The 19,844-nt window shown below is 50.6% G+C and overlaps 4 protein-coding genes across 4 annotated transcripts; 2 read left to right on the top strand and 2 right to left on the bottom strand.

Annotated features, from left to right (window-relative positions):
• Positions 1-316: 316 nt before the first annotated feature.
• LOC122379370 lies at positions 317-1,489 on the bottom strand. The gene is made up of 2 exons (XM_043361518.1): positions 1,107-1,489; positions 317-486 (listed from the first exon to the last, which is right to left on the bottom strand). Exons 1-2 carry the CDS (start codon positions 1,334-1,336, stop codon positions 354-356), a joined length of 363 nt encoding a protein of 120 aa, XP_043217453.1. The 5' UTR covers positions 1,337-1,489; the 3' UTR covers positions 317-353.
• Positions 1,490-2,227: 738 nt separating this feature from the next.
• LOC122379343 lies at positions 2,228-4,582 on the top strand. Its single transcript, XM_043361478.1, has 4 exons — positions 2,228-2,438; positions 2,699-2,876; positions 3,203-3,310; positions 3,725-4,582. Exons 1-4 carry the CDS (start codon positions 2,228-2,230, stop codon positions 3,852-3,854), a joined length of 627 nt encoding a protein of 208 aa, XP_043217413.1. The 3' UTR covers positions 3,855-4,582.
• Positions 4,583-6,477: 1,895 nt separating this feature from the next.
• LOC122379342 lies at positions 6,478-7,976 on the bottom strand. Its single transcript, XM_043361477.1, has 3 exons — positions 7,973-7,976; positions 7,270-7,717; positions 6,478-6,647 (listed from the first exon to the last, which is right to left on the bottom strand). The coding sequence occupies exons 1-3, from the start codon at positions 7,974-7,976 to the stop codon at positions 6,515-6,517; spliced, it is 585 nt and encodes a 194-aa protein (XP_043217412.1). The 3' UTR covers positions 6,478-6,514.
• A 4,987-nt stretch (positions 7,977-12,963) lies between these two features.
• Positions 12,964-17,101, top strand: LOC122379369. Its single transcript, XM_043361516.1, has 4 exons — positions 12,964-13,213; positions 14,386-14,527; positions 15,690-15,794; positions 16,435-17,101. Exons 1-4 carry the CDS (start codon positions 12,997-12,999, stop codon positions 16,595-16,597), a joined length of 627 nt encoding a protein of 208 aa, XP_043217451.1. The 5' UTR covers positions 12,964-12,996; the 3' UTR covers positions 16,598-17,101.
• The last annotated feature ends 2,743 nt before the right edge of the window (positions 17,102-19,844 follow it).

Genomic DNA, 19,844 nt, shown 5'->3' with positions numbered 1-19,844 from the left:
TGTAGAGGGTATGATAATCCAAACGATGGTGCATTGGGCAATGGTAACTGATTTAATTTGAAAAAAACACTTTGATGTGGCTTTGATCGGATAAGTCATTTATTGCTTTATGGTGTCTAGACCATGTTGAATCTAATATGTCAGAGAGTTCATGACGATAAAATAACATCGATTTTATTGGCTTGTTCTATTCGTAGATGGATTTTTAACTATTATCTGTGCCCAAAGCTGACAAATAAACAGCACAATCCCAATTCAACAGGCTGTATTTCAGCAGAAAAACATCGATAGCAAGCTGCAGCGCAAGCTTCCGTAACACCAAAGCCGCCCGAGGCGGCTGATCCAGAGGACCATCACTTGGCCAGCTGGTTGATGACGAAGTTGTCGCAGTTGTCGAACACCTCGGTACACGGCGCCCCTCGGAGGCCCAGCTGCCGAGAGACTTTCAGCTCCTCCTCCAGCACTTTGTCGCTGGTTGAGGGAATCCTGCAAAAAAAAAAGGATTCTGTCTCGGTCGCAGGTACAGTGGCTTGAATAGATATTTGACCATTGACGGGCGTTTTAATGTTACTTCATCGTTCAGCCATGCTCGTCACAATAAACACGTCTAAAGATCATAATTGGGGGACACCAGCTTGCGGGTAGCTGGCGCGTATTTTGTTCATCATGCTTGTTACATGCTGTAGCCCATAGCTGTCATCCAACGTTTAACCGGTAGCTTTGATTCGTGCTTATTCATCGGGTAGCTTCATCAGTGCAAACATTTCAATTTCAAAAATTTCGAACACCCAAGTGGTCTTTCATATCAGATGATTGCGTCGCGACACGAAACTGATTTTCAATGTAATGATGTGGGTATCTATTATGTTTCGTATAATAGTCCTAATCGGACAGAGGCGGATCCAGCTCAGAGGTTTGGGGGGGGGGGGCAAACCATAAAAATTTATCGATTCTTTCCATGCATCGCCCATAGGCGTAATGTTAAAATCATGCCGTTTGGGGGGGGGGCAAATGCCCATTTTGCCCCCCCCCCCCCCCTGGATCCGCCACTGTAATCGGATATACTTACTCGACCAGGGCGCTTAGATATAGTTATACCTACTCACTCGACCACGGCGTTGACGAGGTCTCCGAGCAGTCCGTTGGAGCTCAGCGGCCTGGCGGACAGCTCGCAGACCGCCCTCAGCAGGCACGGCCGGCCCTCCATGCCCATTTTCTGCAGCATCACCAGCGCGGCGTCATGGAACCCGCTGGTGACGGGCAGCGCCGCCTCCTCCCTCGCTCTGCCGCGCCTCCCGTCGGCGGCTACTCTGTCCTCTCGGCGGTCGTATGACATGATGACGGTTGGGTTCCTCAGGGGGACGGTGGGGTCGGCGGGCGGCGCCGGCGGTCGGACCGGGGACGCGTCGGCCGGCCGTGACGGCGGCGGTGACGGCGGTGACGGCGACGGTGACGTGACGCTGTCGTTACGGTCTGTGGCGGCGAACAGCACGGAGCCGCCGGCCAGGCCGGCCAGCGAGAACGGGATGACTAAGATGCTCGCCTATGATACTTTTTTTTGAGGGGTGACCCTGAGCAGTCAGAAATGCTACTTTTCGCAAATAGATGGTACTTACATTGTAATTAAACCGCTCATGTCTTACGTAAGGGTAGCGGATCTAAGTGGCCTCCATAGACCTCCGTAAGACCGTCTTGCGCCCATGTTAATACCTCACAACGCCGGCCTATTTCCTATGACCGTATGCAATAGGCATAGGTAGCCTACATCACAAACGTTGACGGCTTTACTAACCAGCACGCAATTTTGCCTAGGGACGTGAGCTGTTCTTTGTGAAGTCTGAGTCTGACTGAGCCGCTTCTATTAACAGTGACCTCAGACTCCAAGACCACAATCAACTTCACTCCAGTCAGCTTCGACCTCGCTGACCGCTGACTCGACGGATGCTACTTTGCGCTCGGTCACATGGGACAGACGACAGTGGGATGAAACGTTGACTCTCTCGACAACTTGCCTATTACTTTGAAAGCCTTCCAAGTCAGGCCTTTCTTTGTCAAATCTCAAATATTGACATTTCATGAGATTGCATGCATGTCAGACGAACCATACTTTACCATGCTTCCAATCGCTCTGTTCGCAACTGTCATTCAAATTTAAACTTTAAATCTCGACAATTTTGGATTATGATAATCTGTTCTGACATGTTTCCGGCCCCCTCTGTCCCCCGTTATGCCCCCTCTGACCCCCTCTCGGCCCCCAGCCGCCCACCCAGGTGTGCCGGCGGACGCTGAGCTGTTCAGCCGAGTGGGTGGCAACGGCACAGACCTGTCTGCGCGCTCCCTCTCCCGGAGGAGGCGCTTCTTCGCACCGCTGCCGGCCGGCGCCACCTTCATCCTGACGCCCAAGTTCACCATGCCGCTGCCGGGACTCGTCTCTGCTGGTGAGCTTGCTTCGGGCACTATTCGACAGACATTTGTATCCGGCCCGCATGCCAGTAAACGAACTCGCATCCTGAAAACGGTTGTACGGAAAGTGGCGAGCATTGTCATCAAGTCATTAATGTATGTTTTTTGGATGACTAGCGGTTTAAGCACTTCTGACGCACTAAATTCAAAGATTTGCTTATAGAAATTAGCATCTTTGTCTAGAAATGCGCTTTTACAATCGCTTGGCTCTTCACTCGCCACTATATTTCGCCAGGCTCGATGCTGAACGTGGAGGTCCCGCTGAGTTTCGCGCTGCCGACGGCCTCGGCGGACCCGGCGCGCTACAAGACCACTGACGGCGAGGAGGGAGACGACTCTTATACCTACTACCGACGAAGCCTGGATGACGACAAGGCCAGCATGTACTCGTACGCCGAGACCTTCATCTCGCAGTGAGTCTCGCAGAGATACAACAGGAGCGGCGGTCAGCGGTTTACATGATTGCAATTGCAATCCAGAGGATAGTTACTTTTTGCGTCTTCAGTATGTTTCTGCCATCACTATTCTGTTGCAGAGCCAGAGGGGTCAATAGCAATTGATATAGCCCTATTAATGATTTTGCTCCTGCCACTTCTGTGTCTTATAGAAATCGACGTATTTGAAACGCACGATTTTGGCGATGTTGACGCTAAGAAGCAGGTTTCTATGCGTATTGCACTTCAATAGTTTAGGCAAGAATGGGACGTGCCTTCATATTTTCACCCTGTGTTTGTGCCAGGTTCGGCCTGGACGGCAAGATGTGCGTGCTGCGGACCATCTGTGAGGTGGCCGAGACCCCGGTGCAGGACGCCGGCCTCATGGGGGAGATCTTCAACACAGTGCTCAGGTGAGGCGGCCAGCATCGGCGGCCTGCACTGGTCGGTGGACACGACACGGGCACGAGGGCTGACCGTGTATGTAATGACACCCAGGAAGGTGGAAGGCCGTTCTTTTGTGTAGCAAAGCTAATGCCCGATGTGGCGCCACATCGGTCATTAACTTTGCCCGAGGGTGAAAAAAAACGAACTAGCCCGAGGGTGAAAAAAGAACCATATCTTATTGCCCGAGGCGAAGTAAGAAGGCGATTATGAATGACATTTCACTTACTTTTATGTGACCGGACCTATTAGCCGACCTGTCATTTGGCTTGTAGCCTGTAGCCGGTGACCCGCATTGTAGCATCATTCCTATGATCCGTGACCTGTGAGCTGACGTGGGACCTGTCACCTGTGTCCTGACCTGACCTGTGCCCTCTCTCCAGGACAACGATGGAGCCGACCGAGGGAGAGCGGATGCAGGAGTACAAGAAGGCAGAGGAGCGCGGCAGGGCGGTGGGACGCTGCGACGAGTACTACTCGGCCTGCCCCGTCAGTGTGTTTCAGCTCGTCTGATCACACGGCCTCTGCCTTTAGACGCTCTCCGTTGTAATAAGTTTGTTTTTACCATGACATTTTTCTTACAATGCGTTCCTTTCTCTATAGTCTGTAGTGCTTGAAGCCTGAAGGTGATGAGCGTGAAATATGGCAAATGTACAAGCTGCGAATTAGGTGTCGACATGAAGTGCTGCAATCATGTTGACGAACATTGAACAAGTCAACATGTTGTGTTACTTATATACGACAGTGGATTTCATAGAGGCATATATGCGTCAGCGTGTGTTGCTATAGTTCGCACTCAAGAGAGAACGATACTTGCTAGACGTAGCATCCCTTACAAAGTACCCATCGAACTGTTTATTTCAGAGCCTATTGATTAAGAATTCACTCGATGGCATCCTCAGAAAAAGAACAGATGTTCAATAGCTCATAAATTGATGTGGATCATGGAACCACCTGCTGAGTTAATCAAATGTTATATGCATGTACCGATATCCGTATATAGTTAAGTCTGACAAAATGTTCGTGCTTTCATGGTGGAATATTGTGATGTTTCTGTTATCGTTGCATACCTAGAACGTTATATGTTGTTTTACAAGACGGCCTAGAGGATACATGGCTGTTTTCATTCGGTCATGCATTTACGAGTTAAACTTATGATTAACTCGCTGATAGAAATGTTTTAAAAGGTGTGCTTGTCTACATATTTTCTATTTGTACAATAGACATTTTCGTGGGTAAAAGCGTGTAATTATTTGTCTACCGGTCAATAAGAGATGAGTAGTTAGTAGAGAGTATGAGAGTAGTTTTGCGGCCGCGGGTCGGTCCATTTTCGCAACCATACTGTGTAGCAAAGCAACGCTTTGCAGTTTGCTAGCGAAAACCCACAACAGTCAGCGAGGCATTAAGCTATCGTCCTTGACAGTCACCAACCGCAGCTTCTTTAGGGTACAAACAGCTTTTTTTGGGTGTTTTTGCTTTATGCTAATTGCTTGGGTTGCTCTTGTAGAATAAAATTAGGCGCTGTTTGTGAATGTAGACGCAACTACATCCATATTTACGGGTTACGAGGCCGTAGATTGGACGATAGCGGGGCGGGAGGTGATGACAACCAGCTCAGCATTTTTGTGGTGGGCTGCAGAGGAATGTGACGTCAATCATCTATGTGACGTCATACAGTCAGGGGTGGACATTTATCGGTCACTTTTACCCTCGCTGGTACAAGGGTTTCATTCATCCCGCTACGGATCTTCCTCTATTAGAAAATATCCGCTGACATTTCGCATAGCTTTAAATCCTCTCTTTGGCCGTTATACTAAAAAACTACTTATAGCTCTCTAAAAAGTGTTAAGTTCCATACCGGTATGTTAAGTTCCATACCAGACTTGATTAAGTCTGGTCACTGGGCTATGAAGTCTCTTGTCATGTCATAGTCGGTTGAAATGGTCGTTTTCGTGAACTGAGACTTGAGAGAGGATAATAACTAATAAGAATGCATACTAACTCATTAATGATAAACAGCATCGCAATGGGGATGGCTATTTAGTGTTATTTGCTATTCTAAGTAAAAGCCATGCATTGTAGGAACCTAAGAGTACATCGAGGTCAAATTCATGGGAGGTGCTGCATTGCAGAGACCATGTAGACTGTAAAATTTAGAGGCTTTTTACGAGCAGAAAGCAACATAGTTATATGTCGGATTCGTGATCAGTACCTACGAATGCGTAATAGATGATCCACCACAAGTCTAGGTCATCCAATCTCACCTGAGGTCACCTTTGACCACTGGCTAAGCTTCAAATCGATCTTAAAAAAAACTCATTCGACGCTTCGGAACAGCAGAAGCAATAAGTGTATTGTACTAGTGTGCCGTCCGAGCTGGAGGGTCCTATCCGGCACTGATGTCTTTTTATTGGCGTGCGTGACGTTTGCGTGTGTTTTATTCCTCTTCATTGCATGGCCGATATATTTTGACTCTGACTCGAGAATAGCCCTTGGACCTCGGTCTAGTACCTAAAGGGATGCGTTAACGCCGTAAATACCTACATACATACATACATACATACACACATACATACAATATATACATATGGTAATTATTGTTCCATTATTTTTGCCTGAACCGTTTTTCTTAGGTTTCTCGTCAAAAACCAAAACCTGATTTTTGGGCTATTAGCCTGAATTTTAGGGTCATTAGTGGACCTGAGATGTTAAATTTATTTGGCTTTGGCAGTTGGCTTTATCTTGTCGAGAGCTGGACGCTTTTTTCTCCAGCGAAAGTGCATGCCCAAGCGTGATGGGGTCGCAACTCCTGTCGAAAGATGTAGAGGGTATGATAATCCAAACGATGGTGCATTGGGCAATGGTAACTGATTTAATTTGAAAAAAACACTTTGATGTGGCTTTGATCGGATAAGTCATTTATTGCTTTATGGTGTCTAGACCATGTTGAATCTAATATGTCAGAGAGTTCATGACGATAAAATAACATCGATTTTATTGGCTTGTTCTATTCGTAGATGGATTTTTAACTATTATCTGTGCCCAAAGCTGACAAATAAACAGCACAATCCCAATTCAACAGGCTGTATTTCAGCAGAAAAACATCGATAGCAAGCTGCAGCGCAAGCTTCCGTAACACCAAAGCCGCCCGAGGCGGCTGATCCAGAGGACCATCACTTGGCCAGCTGGTTGATGACGAAGTTGTCGCAGTTGTCGAACACCTCGGTACACGGCGCCCCTCGGAGGCCCAGCTGCCGAGAGACTTTCAGCTCCTCCTCCAGCACTTTGTCGCTGGTTGAGGGAATCCTGCAAAAAAAAAAGGATTCTGTCTCGGTCGCAGGTACAGTGGCTTGAATAGATATTTGACCATTGACGGGCGTTTTAATGTTACTTCATCGTTCAGCCATGCTCGTCACAATAAACACGTCTAAAGATCATAATTGGGGGACACCAGCTTGCGGGTAGCTGGCGCGTATTTTGTTCATCATGCTTGTTACATGCTGTAGCCCATAGCTGTCATCCAACGTTTAACCGGTAGCTTTGATTCGTGCTTATTCATCGGGTAGCTTCATCAGTGCAAACATTTCAATTTCAAAAATTTCGAACACCCAAGTGGTCTTTCATATCAGATGATTGCGTCGCGACACGAAACTGATTTTCAATGTAATGATGTGGGTATCTATTATGTTTCGTATAATAGTCCTAATCGGACAGAGGCGGATCCAGCTCAGAGGTTTGGGGGGGGGGCAAACCATAAAAATTTATCGATTCTTTCCATGCATCGCCCATAGGCGTAATGTTAAAATCATGCCGTTTGGGGGGGGGGGCAAATGCCCATTTTGCCCCCCCCCCCCCCCCCCTGGATCCGCCACTGTAATCGGATATACTTACTCGACCAGGGCGCTTAGATATAGTTATACCTACTCACTCGACCACGGCGTTGACGAGGTCTCCGAGCAGTCCGTTGGAGCTCAGCGGCCTGGCGGACAGCTCGCAGACCGCCCTCAGCAGGCACGGCCGGCCCTCCATGCCCATTTTCTGCAGCATCACCAGCGCGGCGTCATGGAACCCGCTGGTGACGGGCAGCGCCGCCTCCTCCCTCGCTCTGCCGCGCCTCCCGTCGGCGGCTACTCTGTCCTCTCGGCGGTCGTATGACATGATGACGGTTGGGTTCCTCAGGGGGACGGTGGGGTCGGCGGGCGGCGCCGGCGGTCGGACCGGGGACGCGTCGGCCGGCCGTGACGGCGGCGGTGACGGCGGTGACGGCGACGGTGACGTGACGCTGTCGTTACGGTCTGTGGCGGCGAACAGCACGGAGCCGCCGGCCAGGCCGGCCAGCGAGAACGGGATGTCGGCGTACAGCTGGAACGAGCCTCCTGTGGGCACATTGGGAGGGATGAGAGAAGGAGAGAGAGAGAGAGAGAGAGAGAGAGAGAGAGAGAGAGAGAGAGAGAGAGAGAGAGAGAGAGAGAGAGAGAGAGAAAGGGAGGGAGAGAGAGAGAGAGAGAGAGAGAGAGAGAGAGAGAGAGAGAGAGAGAGAGAGAGAGAGAGAGAGAGAGAGAGAGAGAGAGAGAGAGAGAGAGAGAGAGAAGGGAAATGAGGCATTTTGGAATTTAAAACAATCGACTAGCTCATTTTCGCTCTTCATGTTTGAATTCATGAGTTATAACGACTAAAGTTCGGTTCATTGGTAATTCGTGCCGCCGTGTCGGACACGTACCGTCTCTGGGCACGGTGGGAGAGGTGATCTCCAGTTTAGGTATGACGATCAGCTGTGACCCGGCCAGCAGCTGTGCGGCGCCCAGCGCGCGGCCGCCGCGCTGGGCCGACCGCCACTGGCTGGCCAGCAGCGAGGTCAGCTGCTGAATACTCAGCTGGGCGCCGCTGGGCTGGGCGGCCACCAGCAGCGCCAGAGCCAGCGCTGGTAACCACCGCGACCGCGTCTGAGGGCAGGGGGAGGGTCTGTGCGTGTGGTAGTCCAGGGTGATACACATCGGGCAGATACAGGGCGCAGTGCGGACGAATAAGACCATACAAAATGACCAATAAATACCGCATGGTAACATCATTCAAATGTTAAACAGAGAATTGTAAAGGGGTTCATTAAACGGGTTTTCACTAAATTTGTGAAACAATGACAAAAAAAGACGTCCCACTTTCTACAGATGTCGTTTAAAACCTGACTACCTGTCCATCTCCTTATCCAACTCCATGCCGTCAATGCACTGACCTGTGATTTGACGTGCAGCATGCTGTTCACTGGGTGCACCTGCTCAGTCTTCCGCACCACTATGTGTCGAGCAACTGACCTCTGAACTGCCCGAGTTCACGGTGGCGACTGCAGGGAGCACATCTCCCGACCCGTGCCCCGCGAAACACCTCCGGCCCTCCCTCCCAGACACACTTTCGTCTGACATTAGCATAAGAGGTCGGGCGTTCTTCTCTCTGTGACATTGTCGCTGCCTTTGTGTGAATTTTGGACACCGCCCGGGCGTCTTTCACGCGCGTCTGTCACATTTCAGGGCTCGGTGGTGCCGCCGGTTTCACCGAGGGCCGCGCAGCGCAGGGCCCCGAGCTCAGTGCAGCGCCGGAGGTGACAAAAGGCACATAGCAGTGTCGTGCATGGCAGCCCACGCGGCGCCGCGACAAAGTAACTTGCTTTCGAAATCGCTGTTTACTACAAGCTATGAGAAGATCCTACTTCTTGTTTACAAAATGACATGACAATTAGCACGAGCAAAAAGGCGTAGGGGAGACCCGGGAGGTATGGGCCGGTTTTGTGAAAAGGCAATTTTCTTCCAGTGGGCAGTGGCTAGACCCGGTTTTTCACTCTGTGTACGTGAAATTGCCTTTCGCCTGCAACGTGTGCCTGATATTAGGCATCTGGGATCAACTATTTCGTCTCGAGATAACTTTCAATAAATCATGTGCCTTTTCGATCCATCAAAATACACCGGGAGGTATGGGCCATGGCCCGGGAGGTATGGGCCGGTGCCATGTTTCACATTGTTTTCTCGACAATGAGAAAAATACTCATAGCTGGTATCTACCTTAATCTCTCTTAGAGCCCAGGAACCGCATAAGCGGCCAACAGCTTACTTCATGGAGGTGACGTGGGCCCATATGTATTTTGGTAAACTCAAGCATGCACCATAAAATAAGATCAATAATATTTTTTGTTTTAATGAAATTTGAAGTTAAAATTTCGACCTTGCGCGACAAAAATTAAACTTATTGACGGGGACATTCAATGAAAGCATCGTTTTATTTATTTAGGATCAACGGCCGATGGGTGGCCCGAACCTCCCGGTTAGGACGCCAAAATGTGCATAGCATCTCAGCTCATAATCTTGCAAGAAAGCTTCAAATTGTCTATCCAGTCTTAATTTGCATGCTTTAAACTATATGTTAGCGATGATCTGACATCCTAAAACGAGCCTGGTTCAAATTTATCACGAATTTTCTGTATGTACCGTATTTTACTCGAAGAGGGCAAAAACGCTTTATCACCGCTCATTGCCAAAGAAGACTGAGGAAGATTTTGAAAATCACTTGGGATGTATAACGGAATGGCTGCTACCAGTTAACGCCGTCAAATGTGTAAAAATACGCAACACTTCTTCAAAACTGCGATGGCCCATACCTCCAGGGGGCCCATACCTCCCGGGTCTCCCCTAATATATAGACGTCGATAATGTGCTGAAAAATGGCAAAAAACAAGTGCTGCTTGGTACCTATGCTCTACTATAACGTACAAACGATTTACTGGCTGCTACAATTCATGCAGCAAACATCTGAACAGAAATCCGAAATCAAAGATAAATGCAGCGCAGCAAAACGTTAACTGCTCCACATGGTAAAATAAAATGTCCAACATACAAGATATTTGTCGCTTAGAGCATGTTTGGTGCAGGTACGAAGGATGAACTGGTTTAGAGTAGGTATAATGGTGGCATATAATATATGAGCTTTCAAAAATGACAACAAAAGAAATGGTTTGTAGATAAGCAAGAATATACAACTTAGCAACATGATGGGATTGACATTGCGATAGTCCTGTTATTCTGTAGGTATAAGCAGTAACCGAATGAGAAAATGTTAGTCTTTCGCCACAGCTCACGAAAACCAAAGGCAGCAGTGGCGGCGGAAGGTATTCTAGGATAGGGGTGCAAACGATATTGAAGCGCCCCTTCCCGCTATATATGCGCCCCTTACCATATACATGGTTGTAGTAACACAAACAGTGAAGAGACGCTTGACAATGTGTTGTACCTGTTAACACGTTCAGAATTACAGTTTTTATGTAACGAGAAATAGTTAGGTACATTCCATAGCTTAAATGTAACCTTCATAATGTTCCTGCTGTGGACTGTACATATTTTCAATGACTGAGCAGACCTGCGCCGGCAAAGGACCTGTTGTCGCTGACCGGCACACCGCTCAGCCTGGTCTAGCGCGGCGGCACAGCTCCCCAGACGCCTCTCGGGCACACCGCGCGCCGGGGCAGGAATGGGGGCCGCTGCGCGCGCCAGAGCTGGGACGTTTGTCCAGCTACAAACCTATGCCATCCTAGACTTGTTGAGCAGTTCGAGAGCCCAGTTCCATTCATGGGGAATTCCGGGAAGACGACAGGGCTGAAAGCCGAGCGTGTAGGGTGTAACGAGCCCTCGTCACGGCCCGATCCGATCACCGACTTCACCTGACCTGTGGCGTGACTTTTGCCACTAACTACCGATAGATGTGACTATAACTATATAATGACTATATGTGACTATATATAAGCGTGTGCCGGAGTCGGTCGAATTTGAGGAAAACTGGACTCTTCTCGCTCAATAATATTTGATTTCACTCATGTCTTTCCCAGAGATGGGCGTTTAATTCGACATATTTATTTCACTTTGCCTGGTATTACGGAATCTTACCTCGAATAATATTCAAGGTGCAAGTGGCAATAGGCACACTAACTAGGGCACCCTAGGGCAGCAGCATCGCACAGGTATAGATAAGCTCTTATGTAACGCATAATTACGCATATACGTATAACGCTAGACGAGTGAAAACTGAAAATGCGCCGTTTATATCTGTTAGGGCGAAAAGGGAGAGGAAAGCGCAGCATTGTATCGATCACGTCATGGTCGCATCAACGTCCACTACTTAACCTTTAAACATCATTCGTAGACCTAAACGTGCTGCCACATTCGTGCAGTCCTGGTCAAGAATATTGTCAATAAGCCCCTTCTTAGCCGCTAAGCTCTAAGCCCTTCTTACCATCCCCATGTGTCACATGGGGACACTGGGGCGTCTCAGACGCCCCAGTGGAATGAATGCCGCCCCACAATGCCGATGACCGTCCCTGCACTGGAAAATCAGTTTCGCCCCTATACAGGCGCCCATAGAAGTTTGCAGAGTGCTATTCCTGGTCATAATCATCTCCCCAGTAAAAAAAAAAAACGCAAAATACGCCCTAGCACTAGGGGTGTAACCGCCCATACGGACAGTGCAATTTTACAGGCCCCAATCTCGGACCTCCCTTAACATTCATATGTTGTAAACGGCAAACCGCCCCCGATAAATGCGATACAAACTACCTAATTTCCTCTCGCATATCGGCCATCAGGCGCCCCTTTTTGTCGCATGGAGCCTGCAACGCTATAAGCCCTCATATGTTCGTGTTGGCGTTCGGAGGCTATCGCCTTCAAAGACGTCTCCATAAATGTTTCTTTTTCGTCCCACACACAGGCGCCCCTCTTTCGCATGCAGGCGCCCCTCTTCCGCATGGCGCGCTTCTCGAGTGGCTGCGCCCTCCTAGCCTTTATCGCCTGGCAAGATTATATTCGACAGGGTCGGCAGCATCTGCCTTTGTTTCAGATAAGGATGCCCTCCACTCTTCAGCATATCAAAAGATACTTTTCCCACGTCATTGCCACCCTCTTCGTGTCACAAGTGCCTTTATCAGTTGCGGTGTCGCACTGCTCAGCTTTATGGCTGCCGCACCTCTTAACTTCCTGCCTCCTCTACAGATTTTCGAGGCCCCCCTTTCCATAGCTTTAGGGTGCAGCTGCCCCCCTTGCCCCCTGCTTCCGCCGCCACTGAAAGGCAGACCGATAAAATGTGAACGTCAGACGCTATAATCTTCTGAAGCAATAGACCTTTGATAAGTGACAGCCATCGTCACAAAAACATGGCCCTGTTTCTCTTCATAGCCAGCATAGCTTAGCCATTTATGTAGGGCCTTGGCTTAGCATTTCTCAAGCTCACATTCAGAAGATCGTTTTGAATTCGCCCGTTTCTCGGCTACGAAGCCGTTTCTCCGCTGATGTAACAGCAGAGCGGAGAGCGAGCAGCCGAGCCGACAGACCGCGGTCAGGGGGCGGAACAGCGGCGCGCCCGAGACACTGCCGAGGGGCGGCGTCCTCCGAGCGCCGCGGGCCGTGGCGACACCTCACATTAGCACCTGAATGGCCGTCCCCGGCGGCAGTGGACGGGTGGCGAGTTGTCACACCGGCCCCGTCCGTCACTCGTCACCGAGAGCCAACGCCGGCGTCACACGCGTCACTCGCCAGCGGCACCCGGTTCGGCTGGTGGTCGTCTGTATCCTGTCACGTCAAGTCGCCGCGTCACTGGTGGACCTCAGCGGGCTCTCGGACGCCCCGCCATGGAGCCCGTGCCGGCGCTGCTGACGCTGCTGACGCTGGTGGTGACGCTGCTGACGCCGACTGAGGCCGCCGGCGCCGAGCTGACGCCGGAGCAGCTGCGCAGCACGGCCAGGGCGCTGGGCGCCGAGTCCCGCCTCCTGTTCGGGTTTCCCACGGGCAGCTCGCTGTCCCTGACCACGTCTCTCATCACCCCGATCATCAGCGAGGGGCCGCTCAGTGAGTCAGGGGGTCGGTAAGAGGCCGCTCAGTGAGTCAGGGGGTCGGCAAGGGACTGCTCAGTGAGTTGGGGTGACGGCGAGGGGCCGCTTAGTGTGTCAGGGTTAGAGAGGGCCTCTCAGTGAGCCAGGGTGACGGTAAGGGGCCTCTCAGTGAGTCAGAGTGACGATAAGGGGCCGCTCAGTGAGTCAGAGTGACCGTAAGGGGCCGCTCAGTGAGTCAGAGTGACTGTAAGGGGCCGCTCAGTGAGTCAGAGTGACCGTAAGGGGCCGCTCAGTGAGTCAGAGTGACTGTAAGGGGCCGCTCAGTGAGTCAGAGTGACCGTAAGGGGCCGCTCAGTGAGTCAGAGTGACCGTAAGGGCCGCTCAGTGAGTCAGGGGGTCGGTAAGGGGCCGCTCAGTGAGTCAGGATAGGAGAGATCTTGCTCAGTGAGTTGAGGTCGGAGGGGCCGCTCCCTGCTCAGTGAGTCACGGGGACGGTTAGGGGCCGCTCAGTGAGTTGGGGTGTCGGAGGTGACGGAAGGACCTCTCAGTAAGTTGCGGACCTCTCAGGGAGAAGTGACGTCGGGAAGGGCACCTGAAAGATTTATGACTTCGGGAAGGGTCTTTCAAGGAGGTAAGAAGTCCTCTGAGAGTTAGAGTGCATACTCATTGACATAGGCGGCGGAACGGGGAGGGCACCGGGGCACCGTGCCCCCCTTTGATTTTGGCATTTTAACATTAGCCCTATGGGCGTTGCATGGAAAGAATGGGACCAAAAGTCAGCGGTACCCCCCCCCCCCTCCCTCCATAATTGAAGGTGTTCCGCCGTTACTGCTCATTGTTAAAAAAAAAACTGGATCGGCTGTCTATAGATATGCTTCTTTTTGTTTCTTCTCTGACACGTTTGATAAACGAGGACATTATTTTAAGAGTACAAATGACACGTAAACTTATCCCAGAAAACATAAAGCTGTAAACACCCTCAAACATTCATAACACTTATTGTTAGCAATGCCATCCACATCATGTTTATTGTGAGTCTCTTCAAAGCACATGCGCAGTTTCCCGCCACCTGTATAAATTATCACTGGCCCACTGGCGCCTCTGCCGCTGAGCTCTGTTGACTTTATGACTGTGGAGTTTGCCGCGTGCCCTCCGTCCGTGGCTCTGACGGTGGCACGGTGCCGACAGCCGGGAAGCTGAACGTGACCTGGGTACCGGTGGCAGTACCCCTCGACCAGAGCTCGCGCCAGCTCGAGTACATCGAGGGCGCCCGATCGCGCGCCGACGACCTGGTCGATGTCTACGATCAGCTGCAAGACGCCATCGAGGGGTGAGTAGGGTAAATCTCAGAGCGTGATATCCATATACGGATAGCAATAGCCCCTTTTTACGACGGAGCATTACAGGCACCATATACATATTTGATCCGTTTGATCCGTGATGTGCAAAAAGCAGCTAATTACTACATAGTCGGATTTCCAGCTTCCGAACGAAATGTTGATTGCTCTACTTCTTCACTTGGATTTAATTTCAATCAGATAGATACGCAATGTTCATCGTGAAAAGGGCTAATGTGGTAGGACGGCCGATCTCGCTTTGCTGGCTAGGTTGGGAGGAAGAAAGGTGCGTTTGCTTTGACGGTTTTTTATTTAGATTAAATTGTTCCTATTTTTCCAACATCGAGGATGGGTGTCGAGCAGAGCGCATTACTTAGCGCGCATCTATAGTCATGCATTACTTAGTGCTCATATTAACCAGGCATTACTTAGCGCTCATGCTCGACGAGCACTTTTGTCGTGCATGTGTCGGAAGGAACTTATAACGCATAATTATCGCGCATACTTAGCACGCCTATCTATCGCACATTCCTGCCATGCATAACTACTAGGTACAAGACGGTATACCTTCCATATTGTGTTAAAGAAAAATTCACTCCATATTTGAGTTCAATCATGAATCAGAATTGTGCATTGTGCAATTCGTATCGGAGTAGGTCAGACGCCAGTCCGCAGAAACACTCCACATCTCATCCTATGACAGTCGAGATAAAAAATGATTTGCTCTCCGATAAAAACTACTGGGCTTGTTGAAAAAGTAGCCTCATTTGTTCGTTCACCCTCTTCATCTGTCCGGCTCCCGGGCTGTGCACACTGGTCTGTTTACAATTCCGGCTTCGTGGGCACCTAACGAGTGCTGGAAAACCGAGTCTTCCAGTGAGCGCTGCAAACAGTGTCCGTTTGTGCGGCCAAACATTGGATGAACGCAGTTCGTTCAGCAACCGGTCTGTCTGAAGAGTGAGAAGTGACGCTTCTGAGGTTAACATCGAATATAGGAAGGTCCCGTTGAAAGCAATACACGACTTTAAAATGATATACAAGACTGATGGCATTTATGATGAAGCATGCCAAACATCTCGTTCCCTCTCAGCCCCACCCCGGCTGCAGTGATGTTTTATGCACACACTGTTGATTCTCGCTATTCCCGTGCCTCAGGTTCGGTCTGCCGGGTCGCCCGTGCCTGCTGAGGACGTTGTGTGAGGCCGCCGGTCGGCGCGGGGACAGTCCTCTGGTGACCAGGGTCCTCCAGCTGCTGATCGGGTGAGTCCCCAGTCCTCCTCCTCCCGAGGACTCGCTCAGCACGCGGGGACAGTCCTCTGGTGACCAGGGTCCTCCAGCTGCTGATCGGGTGAGTCCCCAGTCCTCCTCCTCCCGAGGACTCGCTCAGCACGCGGGGACAGTCCTCTGGTGACCAGGGTCCTCCAGCTGCTGATCGGGTGAGTCCCCAGCCCTCCTCCTCCCGAGGACTCGCTCAGCACGCGGGGGCTGTCCGTAATCAGGGGACAATAACGGAGGTAAGACGTCCCGGTTTCACAGTTTTCTTTGTCATCTTGGATAACAAGCAGTTCCATTGCGGTAGATGACTCGGTGAGCCCAGTCCATCGTGTGTGGCACTTCTTAGTCAGCTCGCACACCTGCTAATATATTCATCTCATGTGTCATTCAATTTACCTGTCAACGCTTTATACCACATATGACGTGTGTGAAAGGACGTTACTTGTGTGCAGCCTGCGCAGAAATCAGGATTCATCACGATATATGGGTGTATGAGTTGGCTACATTGGTCTAACGGTGCAGAATCGCACAGCGGATCAAGCCTTCATGACATGCAGGTCATGAACGGCCCCACAGTCCTGTTTTCTGTGCCGATGTAGCTGACACAGCTGTGTTCTTCCCTCAGGCTGCCGGAGGAGGGTCAGAGAGGGGGCGCGGCCGCAGAGCTGACGGAGGAGGCGGCGCGGGCGCGGCGGCTCGGCTCGGCCGACCCCTCCGAGTGCGGCAGCATCTACCACCTGTGTCCCGGCTCGCTGTTCGACCTGCTGGACGAGGCCGACCTGCTCTGAGTGACTATCTGGGCTGAAGGCCGAACTGCTCTGAGGGCTGTCCTGCTCTGAGGACTATCTGCTCTGAGAGCCGACCTGCTCTGAGTGACTATTTGGGCTGAAGCCCGCTCTGAGTGACGACCTGCTCTGACCCCGAACTGCCCAGAAGGACGCCCTGCCATGAGGGCCGACCTGCTCTGAGGGCTAATCTGCTCTGAGGGCTGATAAGAGAAAATCCCTGATTGGCTCATTAGTGTCTCAAAAGAATCTGCTCAGAGACTATAAATGTTTGGTTATACATATCCTACATTGTTAGAAATATTGTTATTAGGTTATATATTGTTTGCCAGAACTCTCTCTTGTTGCAACATAGTTAAGTCCCTGCAAGTCCGATATATTTTCATTGTAAAGGGTTAATGAATATCAGGATCTTGACAATGAAAGGTATTTGCTTGTTTGGCTATTACCAAATCGCTCAGGCTCTTCTGTTGATAATATTAAGTGCATAAAAGCTCTATTAGTGATCTCGCAAATAGTACCTATAGGTCTACACAACTTAAGACATTCACATAAACTCATTTAACAAAAAACAGCGCTTGTTTCATTATGACAGTTTGAAGAGATATGACAGGAAGTCTCTGCACTTGGCCCTTTCAATGGGCAATGACATTGTTCTTTTTGTTAAAAATGAGCTCCGCAGTATGCACGCAATATGCCGGTTTGCTACCTAGCACTGCTGCACTGGCACAGACGAATTGCATATAAGATTGTATATAAGATCTCTATGCTCATGACGACCAGTGCTATTCTCCATTTTTCTCGATTGTGTTGTATCATTTAATGTGGTACAATAACAGACACGTTGCATGTGTAGGCCAGCTCACACAAATCGGCCATCAGTGTTCATTTCACGCCGGGGGCTCGCCTCCGTTCTGCAATATGAGAGCAATACGTCAGAGCGGTACACGCTCGGTGGCGGGCGCCTCCCCCGTTCAGTCGCTGGCAGTGTCAAACAGGCGGCGCGCCGGGCCGCGGCGGCTGCCGTGCCCGGCAGCGCAGCCGGCGCGGTCGGACCGTGATCCATGACCCACGCCGGCGTCAGTGGCCCAGTGATCACACTTTCTCCGTCAGCGTCTGCCCGCGGTTAGCGACTCAGAGCGCCTGCGAAACCGCACACGATGCCATTTCAGCTACATTGTGGGCTGGATGGAATGGTGACGCCTCACGTAATGTGCATGGTAAATATCGGCTCGCTTTTGTGACTGATATACCAAGAACTCACAATCAAAATAAAGTGAAAATAAAACAATCTGAAAGGAAAATAACGTGTTGTAATTGACCTCAAATACAAATGTTCGGCGCTGAATCAATGCATTGAATACAAATGTTCGGCGCTGAATCAATGCATTGCTAGAGGGTAACCAGCAGCGACCGCGATTAGTACTTCATCGACCTGCTGCTGACCGGAATAATCGAAGAAGAAATAAGTAACCAAATACGTGTAATCGATGGCAGAGGTAAACAGTCCACGTTGATTATGAATGTTTTTTTATAACTATGACGGTTTGCTCAGAATGCTTTGAATAACAACTACAGGAGCATTTAATTAGCAAGGGTGAGGCTCTAAGATGAGGTTTGACCAGATTTAACCAGCTCTATATCTCTATATCAGGCATGCGATTCGAAACGAACAATGGGTCTCCTGCTTTCCTGATTGTGCCTCTTCAGGCTATTCATACTTTACCTTTTTCGCTCAGCTTATATTGTTTTTAGACGTGAAAGCAGATGGATTGTGTCTGATCCATGAAATGCTAATAATACAAAAAGTGATGCAATGTTTTCCCATTTATAACAATGCACTAGTAGTTAGGTAAGCGGCAAGCATCGTAATTTTCATGCCCTTGATGCTAGCCATGCTCAGTCAAAGCAATTAAGTGTTGTATGATTGTAATGCACTATCCATTTTTTACGAATGTCTGCTATCAGCTTCGCAGCAACACGCCAAGGATGAATATGCACATCCTACAGAGTTGTCTTTGCAATAATCTGTACGAACCGTTTAAGAGTGGGGGCAATGCCTGCAGTGGCGTTGTGCGTCGCGCAAAGAAGACGTCTTTGCCCTGCGTAACACGAATAGAGCTCGCGTTCCATGGAATCAAAAGCTAGCATTTGATGAATGAAGGGGACAGCACTAAAATTCAATAAACAGACGCTGTTGTCATTGTCGACTGCAAAAAGTCATCACAACCATTGAATGTCTCCTGAATATTTGCGCGTTTTCTGAATGTCACGGTGGGTTTCGTATCATTGTGACGTCATCGGGGCCGTGCACTTTGATTGGCCGCTGATAGAATGACTGTTCCTTATAATAGGAGATGTTGGTAGTGCAGAAACTGGCGGACTCTTAGCTAAAGCAGTCTTGACCGAGCAGTGGTCGTTGGCTCGTCGTGCGTTGCATGGCCGTCTCAGCCCTTTCGTGAATGGCGTTCCAGAAGAGTATCTTTGAGCCTCATCTCTGACGGACGGTTGACTCTTTGCTCGCGTGTGACTGATTGCGCTTTTCTCTACATCATCATTGGCGCTGCGCTCGGATCCGCTCGTCTTTGTCGGCTGTCGCCAGGCTCACCAATCGTGTCTCACCCCACATGGTGACGGTTTCCACGAGAGTCGTGTCGTGTCGCGTGGCACCGGCAGTCACTCGGTGACATAACATTGCCCTCGTCAGCTAACCAGTGGCGAAACCAACCGTGCCGCTGCGAGACCGTCTGCGCTCCGCCGGCCAAGCAACGCATCAAAATCGCGCTCACTTTCGAGACTGGAGCGGCAGAGCCGCGCGGCTGGCGGGCTGGGCGGAGCCGGAGTCGTCCCTCTGTCTGTCCGCGGACGGGCCCGGAGGCGGTGCGATGGTGCTGCTGCGGACGGCCCTGCTGGCCGCGCTCCTCCTGACCGCCCTGGCGCCGGCCGGAGGACACGAGAGGTCGCGCCGGGCCGGCAGGCGGCGCGGGTCAAACAGCCCATCCGACCGAGCCCCTCCTCCAGGGGCCGGCCAGGGACGGGTCCCGGAGTCAGCACCGGAGCTGGAACCGGAGCTGGACCCCGAGCTGGACCCGGAGCTGGCGCAGCTGCTGGGAGCCGCGCAAGCTTTCTCAGCGACCAACAGCTCGGCGCTGAGCCGGTCGCCGAGAATGAAGCGGACGCTGGTGATTCCCAACGGTCTGACGGTGGGAGTGATCCCGCGCTTCGACTACACCGTCTTCACCGACCCCAA

Source organism: Amphibalanus amphitrite, unplaced genomic scaffold (assembly GCF_019059575.1).
Source record: "Amphibalanus amphitrite isolate SeventyFive unplaced genomic scaffold, NRLGWU_Aamphi_draft 000076F_arrow, whole genome shotgun sequence".
Taxonomy (NCBI): Eukaryota; Metazoa; Arthropoda; class Thecostraca; order Balanomorpha; family Balanidae; genus Amphibalanus; species Amphibalanus amphitrite.
This window is presented reverse-complemented; position numbering and strand designations above follow the sequence as displayed.